General features: G+C 40.2%; 1 protein-coding gene across 1 annotated transcript; it reads left to right on the forward strand.

Annotated features, from left to right (window-relative positions):
• Positions 1 to 1,537: 1,537 nt before the first annotated feature.
• On the forward strand, positions 1,538 to 9,482 carry LOC122624078 (solute carrier family 46 member 3). Its single transcript, XM_043803514.1, has 5 exons — positions 1,538 to 1,922; positions 6,897 to 7,274; positions 7,584 to 7,985; positions 8,042 to 8,782; positions 8,842 to 9,482. Exons 2-5 carry the CDS (start codon positions 6,898 to 6,900, stop codon positions 9,131 to 9,133), a joined length of 1,812 nt encoding a protein of 603 aa, XP_043659449.1. The 5' UTR covers positions 1,538 to 1,922; position 6,897; the 3' UTR covers positions 9,134 to 9,482.
• The last annotated feature ends 791 nt before the right edge of the window (positions 9,483 to 10,273 follow it).

Consider the following 10,273-nt stretch of genomic DNA (forward strand, 5'->3'; position numbering starts at 1 on the left):
GAAAGTTTTTAGATTCTAATAAATGTATATTTTGTAAACAATAAGTGAGAAGATGAAGAGGCTTTCAATAGTATAGATGTTACATTTGTGCATTTGAATTTGACACAAACTATTTAGTATAAATAAATAGTTTAAGATCCATTTGTACATAACCTACCATAACCTAGCCCCGAGATTGTTTGATAATTAGTTATTCTACAGTTTTGAATTATTCGTGATTAATTACCTATTACGTTTCACTGGGGTCTTCCCCAGAAAGATCACAATTGAATGTTGTGTCGTGACATATGTGAGTATTTCTGTGTGAAAAGCTGCTGCCAGTGAATCGATAAACTGTGATTACGAATTTTATAATCTCTTGCAAGCCTAAACCCTTACAATAAACACATATGTACGCCAAGATGTAACTTTCGTTATTGCAGCTGACAATTAAATAAATAACAACTAATGGGGTAAGCTACACACATTTAATTGACATCGAGGGGCGGTGTAGCCTGCTAATTGCAACACAATTGCCAGAATTGTCTGGAATTAAGAAATTGTATAAGGACGAACAAGGTTATTAGTTAAACTCACTAAAAGCTTTCACTAATTTAGTTCTTAAATTTTAATGAATGAATGTGCACTCTTTCACTCCATTTAATTCTGAAACTGAGTAAAGTTGTTAATAAATCATTTAATTTCATTAATCCGCATATATACAAATATTATATGTTTTTTTTTCAAAGAACAAACTTGGAAGAACCATTTAATTACAAATTCAAGAAAGTTGTTAAATCCCAATTTTAAACTGGTTTTGGTGGGGATTTTTCGCCTTCTATTCTTGTGAAGTACTTTTTCCTCAAGTGGAACCTTCAGTTTGGATAGGGTTCACTTGAAAAAAAAAGGTGGAGCGCTGGCTGTGCCACCTGTTTGCCAACCTGTATCTCCGCCGCCGCCGCTTCTGTTTCAGTGTGTTTTCTGCGACAGCAGCGCTGCTCCCGCGCTGATCGTACCGCCCAACCGACCGACCGACCGACCCACCACCCACCCACCGCGACACGACTGAATCTGCCGACGCACAGTGGGACTAGCCAGCCATTTTCATGGCAAAATCAAAATCATAATCATGGGGTAAGTAACAATGATAAGATCATTACAAACGGGTGTTAATTTGTGCGTTAATTATTTAGCAAAAAATATGAATATCATCGATTGAATATTAATATCAATGAATCTCAATAAACTGATTTCTAATTAACTATTAAATATAATACGAATTAAATGACCTAAAAAATATATGTTAGCTTTATAGCTAGAGCACACACAACTATGCTCTGAAATGATAATAAAATATATTAAGAGTGGCATTTTTGCAATCTTAGAGTTGTGTTTTCTAGGAATGCTTGTTGATTTTTGCTACATTTTCGTTCCACTGTGCAGCGGCGGTGGCGGCGACAGCGGCGGCGGCGGCAGCGGCATCGGCGTTTTACCGTGCGGCGGCTGCCCAGCGGAACTCATCAAATTCAATACGAAAAATTTTAGTCGCCGAGTTCAGCTCAACGCCGATGGTTTAGATACAGCAAGCACAAGCTGCATTTACTACAAACTTTTTAAGCTCGAAAGTGGCGTCTGAATAAATAGTACACAAATACAAAATAAAAAAAAAATAATAATAAAAAGTAAACACAGAAGGCAGCGTTTTTCCTCCTTGTTGTTATTTTTTTTTTGGTTTTTTGTTTGTCACCCCAGCAATCCGCTGTAGTTTCAATTCAAAACCCATTCGAATACCGATTGCCGCCGATTCGAAGAGCGATCCCAACTGCATTTGCAGCCGTGTGTCAATGTAAATGATTGCGAGCAAACAGAAACAAGCGGCGATTAAAAAACAAACAAACAAACAAACAATTCGATCGGAGGAGCAGTGCATTAGCGAGTCTCAGGTAATAAAGCTGCAGAGAATTAAAACTGAATAATCGGATGAAAGGGAAAATCGGTGATGGGGATTTCCGCAAGTGTACACGTATATCGTTTGCCGTTGCTCCGCCAATTGCTTACAGCATCCATGTATCTGTATCTGTATCTGTAACTGTATCTGTATCTATATATCTGTAAATGTGTATTCCCCAATTGTGAGTGCGTGTGTTTGTGTGTGTATCTTGCTTTTTTACTAATTTTATTAACGACATGTAAATTAAATCAAATCCGCTTGTTTGACCATCGTTATGCGCCCTCTCGCTGTCCACCGCTGTCCACGTCCCTTTCACGCAGGGTTGTCAAAAATATGAAAAACGCATAGTTTCCAGTTGTAATTTGCCTTAAAGAAAGTACAGAGTGGGTAAGAATACATACATATTAATTAAAATAACTATTCAGTAACTAATTACATTTCACTGCCTTATATTGAACTAAAGTCTAAGGATAAGCATTTTCTGAATACTTTACATTCCTTGCATTTCACATTAAATGATAAGCTCTTGAAGTTCGAGTGGCACCGTATTATTCACTTATATGCGCTGCTATTTGGTTAAAAAATTGACAAATTGCTATTATACATTGTTTTTTTTTAAATAAATGACAAATTTCGACAACCCTTTCTTTAATCCAAGTTTCGGTGACAATCTCGTAGCATCCCAAGCCATTTGTCAAGCCCAATTAATTATAATTATGGCCTGAATAAATCGACGCAAATGGCATTTCATTTATTCTAAATTTGGTTGTTTCTACATTTTCCGTGGCGGTTTTCTCTCTCTCTAGTGCAAAATGAGATCCGTGTTTTTCGCTATTGTTTGATTGCCCAAATTAGTGGTACGTTTATCATTATTTTGATCGCTGACGAATAGAGATACGTACCCGTAAAAAACATATATATATAATACTACAAGCCCCGCATTTCAATTGTTGATTACAACATACATATGTATACATTATACATTCTGTATAATAAGCCCTTAGATTACTTACAGTAAAGTAATGGGTACCCGATAGTCGACTTCCGTTTTTCAATCAATTTTTGTTTTGCTAGTTTGTTTCTGTGTTTTTTTTATTGGTCCGGAACTTCCGCGAATTGCAAACAGGTTCACAAAGTATGTTTTTATTCGCGTCTATATGTGATTAAACATGTTGAGTATATATTAAATAGTAGTAAAAAGTAACATGATTAATGGAAACATTGAAATTGTTTTCTGTGCATAATGTATTTGGTCCCAGCTTGCGTTCGTGTGTCTAAATATTTTAGCGGCGGCTAATTTTACCATTGAATTGTGCATAAATAAATCCGAGAAGAAAAGTTTTCCTCTTCTTTTTCTGCCAGCTAATTGTATTTAATTATTTCCAATTTAGTGCCCCCGACTAAGGCAGAACTTTGTTTATTGTGTCACGGGCAGACTCCGTAGCCGCCGTAACTATCTTCGTATCTTTGTATCCGTATCCGTGTGCTGGCGTATCTGCGATGCCACACTCGTATTTCTAATATCTAATTGTATCTGTCATAGACATGCAATTAATAACGTAAATGGGTAATTTGGAGCGCCATCGCTTGTTCGATTCGCTTGTGTGAAAAGTTTTGTTAACCAGCCGGAAATGAGCAAAGCCAAGTTGGCGACCCAAAAAAAAAAATAAATCAAAAAACTCAGACAGAGATTACAAAATTAAATAATAGCACAATGGCTCGTTTGGGCACTCGCCAAATATTTGCTAATTCACCGTGATTTTCAACGTGGGAAGAGTTGAAAGTGTAAACCCCATTGATAGGGGAAAATATCAACTTTTTTTATTGCATATGTAGGTAATATTAAGTATCTTGATAATTGGTTTTCCTGGAACGGTACAAAATTATATGTTATACTTTAATATTCACGCACTAATGATTTTACCAACTAATAGAACGGGGGTTTATACACTTGTCATTATTACATCAACTTTTTGATTTCATCACACAAATTATTAATACCAATTAGAAACTATTACCTGAAATGTGTTTACTGGTGACCTTGTATTGCCATGCTTGCCAGTGTCCACTTGCATATGGTCAGCTATGTGAAAGCTTCCTGAAGTTGCACCTCCCTCAAAAACCATCGATTTGGCTATTTCGTATGCATACGTGGCTACACCCACTGCCAAAGTCGGCGAGTTGGTGGCCAAATTGCTGACGTGACCGATCGCCGGCCCAAAATGACCTCAGTACCGCTTCTTCCTGCTCCGCGCCCTCAAAATTTTATGTATTGGGGTTCAACGCATGTCTGAAATGAATGGCATTGGATTAGCGTAGAAAATAGAGAAATTACAGAAGTTACAGAGAAGTTCAGAAAGTGCAGTTCAGCAAATGTGGAAGCTCGAGGTCTGACAATGTCAAGAGCTTTCCAATGACACTTCTTCAAGATTTATGAGCCATAAGTTAAGATTTAAGATGTAGAGTCGGTAAGAGTAAGGCATTTAAAGTGAATTAGTGAACATGGCGTGGCCGAACAATTGGGCATACTAAATACGACGTTAGAACTACAAAGTAGTGCTAAATATTAATCATTTGCAATGATTTATGTCACTACAAAATGTAAACTATATTAATCATTTACAATGATTTATGCCACTACAAAATGTAAACTATTTCTGAGAAAAATTAAAATAAAGATCTGTTTGTTTGGCCAAATCGATTTAGGTTAACTGAGTTTTCGGTCATTTTTATCCCAACAATAGATGAGACAATGAACTACAGGGAAAACGAATGCAATTACTCAGTGGCTACTACTATTCATCGCGGATTTGTTTATGGCACCCGATCATTGACTCGAAGCTGCCGTGTACTTTGGATATCTGAATCCAAGTGTGGACATCGCTCGCTGTAGCTTTCTATGTGCCATTTTGTGTTTTTTTTTCGTTTTTAGACTGCGTCATCGCCTGACGGAAGTTGGAGATTAAAACGGTCAGTGGTGCACTTTATGACCAAGATGCTTGGGTGTGTGTGTGGGGTTTGTGTGTGTGTGGGATTGTGTGTGTGTGTGTGTGATCACCTGTCAAGGTCAATTAGCTTTTGCCTAATTTTGGGTAATTTTAATTCGTCGCGACGATTCAACTAAAGCGCTTGAAATTGCCGTTTTAACTGTCTACATAAGCTGGCAAATAGAATTGGCCACATTTGTTTTGCCAAATAAATAAATTGTTAATTTTCCATTTATTAATATCAAACAGTGTTAAAATTTATAAACGCTTCAGCTGTTCTCAGAATAATTTCTTGTAAACTAAGCTGCAGTTTAGGAATTTTAGTTAAATATTAGTTTAGGCACTTGTTGATCTCCACAATCTTGAGCTAGACTTTATGTATTTTCGTTTAATTGTTTTAAATGCCCATCGTTGATTTTTGCAGCCCAAGTATACAGTGCTTATGTCTGTTTAGCCATAATCTTGGCGGGTTCTTGTAACATTCACCGCGATAAGGTTAATGCGCTGGCACGTGAAGTTGAATTGACATATAGATGGGTATACATATGCTTTAAGCCAAAATGTGGCAACAATTGTGTAAACACTTTTAGCGAACAAAAACAAATGCACTAAGCAAAACAATTAAAAGCTACAACGCCACAGAGAAAACAAAAAATGCCAAGTGTGAAAAATGAAAACGTTGTCGTCGTCGTCGTCGTTGTTGTCTGGGATTTCCAAATCAAATATCTCAAGATAAAGTTGCAGACCCGGGGACTCCATGCCTACAGATCAGAGTTCCACTAATTACACTTTGCAATTGAATTGGCATGACACGCAGAATGATGTTTTGCTGCTGATTTGCTGGGCTTTCCTACCAATGTGCTTCATTAGCGACCTACAAGCGGATGCTGTGAAATCAGAATGGGAGTCCCCTCCCCAAGAAAAGCAGAGCAGCGGCTCCGATAACAGATACCCCTCATTTATGATAACACAGACACAGCCTTCAAAAATCGCATGTTGACGCCCTACTTCGCTTGACTTTGACTCCACGAAAGGCAGTAGTCAGTAGTCAATCCAAAAAAACGCTGACACGGAAAACGGGGCGAAATGAAAAGCATTTAAGTTGACTGGAAACACTCGTCATTTCATTCAACTCAAATAATTTACTTAATCAAAAAGTCCAAGGTGAAATGCCAACGGATAAGCCAAGTAATTACATTTTTAAATGAGAAGATCTTACATTTTTGAAAGACACCAATTGTGATCATAAAACCATATACAAGATTGGCGGTGCAAATAAACTTGGTAATGGACCTATCATTAAATTTATCAATTTTGTGTTTACGGCCATTCGTTTTAGATAACAACAGCAAATTTATCTTCAAGGGGAAGCAGTACTAAATAACTCTCAAAAAACTCAAAAGGTTAAATTAAGCATTAAATGGTTGATTAACTTTGGCATGCTTAAGAAAATAAAAACAAATAAAGATACAGATACAAATATAATAAATTTTTATAACGAAGAATAAGAACCTTTAGGAATAATTATTTATCCACGTGTTCGAAAGTGTGTGTAAATGGTTTCACTTCCATTTATTTATTTTATTGAAGATATAAATATATTCTCCCAAGTTATGTAAGTAGTTGTAAGTAGTTGAAATCTAAAGAGCCTGTGCATCCCACACAAATGAGTTCAGTAACTTTCGTGGCTATAATTGTTTATAATGAAAATTTGCATTGCATGTTGCTAAAAGTAATTGGCTATATTTATCTCTCACTTCCAGTACTATAATATAATTAGAAACTTGTTAGTACTTTAAAGGAAAACGCTTTAATCAAATAGCATAAAAGAAGCCATAGAGCCAATAAAAGAAGCCAAATAAGCTAATAAAATATATTACTATATTAATTTTAAAATAGCTTTCACTCTGATCAATTAAATTCAAATTTTCGTATTCCTTCCGTATTATTCTATATTTATTCTTGTTCTTTTTCGGCAGGATGTCACCCAAGGACGGCAGCCTGGGCGATCCCAAGTTCGCCAAGTACACGGTGAACCATGAGCCACCTCCTCCGGCGACGACGACACTGACCACCAACACCACCACCACCGCCACTGGTGTGGAGAAGAAGATGGCCAAGGAGAAGGACAATGGCACAACGACCCCGCCGGCGAAACGAACGTGGCGCGAGAAGATCCGCCTGGTGGCCAACAATGTCACCGTGGAACCGATCCTGGCCGCCTACATCATGCCCAGCGTGCTCTCCAACCTGGCCACCCAGAATCTCAACCTGGAGAAGGCCTGTCGGGTGAACATGGCCTACGGCGATGAGGTGTGCGATGCCCTCACCCGCCGCCAAACAGCCAACTACACACTGTAGGTCATGACTTTATATATATAATTTAATTATATATCTTTAATAATTAACAAATTATTTGCCATGTGCCCAAAGTTATGCAGTGTTTAATGTTGTTCTGAGATTGAATACTGTTCTTTGATGTTTGCTTTTGGGCTCCAGTTTAGATTTTCTATTAATCAGAATTATTACTATTCTTTAATAATAATTATACAAAATGATATAGCAAATCAATAGCAGTATTATTTAAATTTTAAATATTTTTAAAATTAAATGCATTTTACCTAGTTTTATGTGCAGATTTAATACCAATTTGTTGCTTTTTCTAGGGAGGAGGAGACAGTGCAGCAGATGGTGGCGCGCATGGCCGCCTGGAAGACGGTGATCCAGTCCCTGTTCCCCTGCCTGCTGATCCTCTTCTGGGGCTCCTGGAGCGATCGCCATCGCCGGCGGAAGCCCTGCATCCTCATCCCGGTGGTGGGCGAGTTCCTGGGCGTCGTCGGCCTGATGCTGTGCGTCTACTTCGAGCAGGCGCCCATGGAGGCGGCCGCCCTCACGGAGGCCATCTTCCCCTCCCTCAGCGGCGGCTGGTTCACCATGTTGATGGGCGTCTTTAGCTATATAGCGGACATAACCACGGAGGAGGATCGCACGCTGAGGATTGGCATCCTCAATGTTTGCTTCTCCGTGGGTGTGCCCATTGGCATGGCCTTCAGTGGAGTGCTGCTCAAGTGAGTTACTATTACTGACTACTATTATATATATATATAACAATATATATTCACAGGCAAATTGGATTCTACGGCGTATTCTCGATCTCGGCCGCCTTCTACGTGATAGCCTTCGTCTACGGCTTCTTCTTCCTGGAGGAGCCGCAATCCCGGCCGGAGAAAAGTCCGGAGCAGAAGAGCCTGCTGGCCGACTTCTTTGACAAGGAGCACGTGGTGCAGACCTTCCGGGTGGCCTTCAAGAAGGGCGAGAACCAGCGCCGCAAACGCGTCATCCTGCTGATGATCGTGGTGATGGTCATCATTGGTCCGCTTCACGGCGAGATGGCAGTCACGTATCTGTTCACCCGATTCCGCTTCAATTGGTCGGAGGTGGAGTTCAGTTTCTTCTCGACCTATGCCATGTTCACTGGTCTCATCGGTGTGATTTTCTGCGTGGGCATACTCTCGCACAAGCTGAACATCGATGATGCACTGGTCGGCGTACTGTCCAGCACCTCGAAGATCCTGTCGTCCTTTGTCTACGCCTTTGCCACCCTGCCGTGGCATATGTACCTGGGCGGACTGGTGGAGATTTTCAATGGCACGGCCTTCATAGCCATGCGATCGATAGCCACCAAATTGGTGTCCAAGGACGAGCTGGGCAAGGTGAACTCGTTGTTCGGCGTGGCCGAGGCCCTAATGCCCATGGTATTCGCTCCCATGTACACCACCCTGTATGCAGCCACGTTGCGAGTCCTGCCAGGCGCCTTCTTCCTGCTCGGCGGCGGTCTTACCCTCTTCTCCGTCTTCATATTCCTGTAAGTCCAAGCGTATTCCTCGGGAAGTCTATGTAATAGCACTGTGCTCTTTTCCTCAGCTGGATGTACCGCTTCCAGGTTCGCCAGCGCCGGAAACTGGCCTCCTCGGATGCGGAACGTGCCTCCGTGAAGGATGCCAATGGCAATATCAATGCTATCGAAGCCCTGGTGCTGGCCAGCGAGGCCAAGGGTCAGATGAACGGCATCATCGCCAATGTGATACACGAGTCCTTGGAGCACGCCGATCATGCAGCGACACCAACCACAAACAACACACAATCCACAGCCGAGCGCGGCATCGAGAACCATGGATTCGTCCAGGAGGAGAAGGTCAAGGATCGGGATTGTTGATGATGTTGGGCGAGATGAGCAGGGGATCCAAGTATTATCCCATCCTCATGTACATACTCACATTCCGTTGAGGAAATTGAAGATCGGGAATCGTTGGAATAACCGGGAAGAGATGAGAACTCTTTTTTTCGGAAAATCGAATCGATAAATATTATTGATTTAATTTAAACTGAAATTCCTGAAGAAGAACTTTACACTCGTCTGCATTTCCCTTTTAATCTCGAACATTAACCTGTTTCCATTCCTATTCACCTAAACAATGTGTACAATTACAAATATTATTATTTTTTTTATTTAGCCATAAGTTCCGAAATGTATTTTCGTTTTCGTTGTAATTATCGTACCTTACTTCCCCATTTGTTATTATTATGATTTCCTTTTTTTGCCTAGCTGTAAGCAGTGTTAAGATGAATTTAATAAATTTAACAGTGTCCAAAAATGGCGACTTGTGTGGGAGGCTAAAGTGCAAAGGGCATTTGGCCATATTCACTAGTCAACAAAATAGAATGTAAGGAATAATCATGCTCATTCTGTTACACAATACAAGATGAAAAATGCCTGCTATCATTTTACTGCACTAATCCTATTTGCCATAAATTTATACAACTATTCCACACATGTTATTCCTACCGATAATAATTGCTGATTGCTGATACTTTGTTAACTAGTGTTTTTAGGCAGCGTAATCAGTGTCGCCGGCAAACAATTACACACACAAATGAACTAGTTGGCGGGTTAAATGGAGTCCTGGCCGCGAGCCTATCGCCATTTTCCGGCACGTAAAACAGGATGCCAGGAGTCGAGGAATCCAGAAGTCCGCTGCACAAAGCGCACAGGACGCTGGACGCAGGACGCAGGACGAAGGACGAAGGATATCTGACTGCGGACACGCGGCACTGAACAATTGGTTTGCTCATGTCGCTGATAATTGTCGATTATAGCGCACAAAACGGATGCGTTTTGTATCTGCCTCATGCGGTATCTACACTCATACATACATACGTATGTACATACGTATGCATGCAGCTATTGTTGCTCTTTTTGCGGCATCCCCAACGACATGTGCAACTTGCGAGTGCATTAGCTGACTGTATAATTACGACGAGGCAGGAATTTCTATTGTAGCTGGCACACTTCGAA

This window comes from Drosophila teissieri, chromosome X (assembly GCF_016746235.2).
Source record: "Drosophila teissieri strain GT53w chromosome X, Prin_Dtei_1.1, whole genome shotgun sequence".
Lineage (NCBI taxonomy): Eukaryota > Metazoa > Arthropoda > Insecta > Diptera > Drosophilidae > Drosophila > Drosophila teissieri.

Excerpts from the sequence above, each read along its gene's own strand:
- LOC122624078 (XM_043803514.1), top strand. The coding sequence starts at position 6,898 with ATGTCACCCAAGGACGGCAGCCTGGGCGATCCCAAGTTCGCCAAGTAC. Across the intron at positions 7,275-7,583 it reads CAAACAGCCAACTACACACT|GGAGGAGGAGACAGTGCAGC; the intron begins GTAGGTCATGAC and ends TGCTTTTTCTAG. Across the intron at positions 7,986-8,041 it reads TTCAGTGGAGTGCTGCTCAA|GCAAATTGGATTCTACGGCG; the intron begins GTGAGTTACTAT and ends ATATATTCACAG.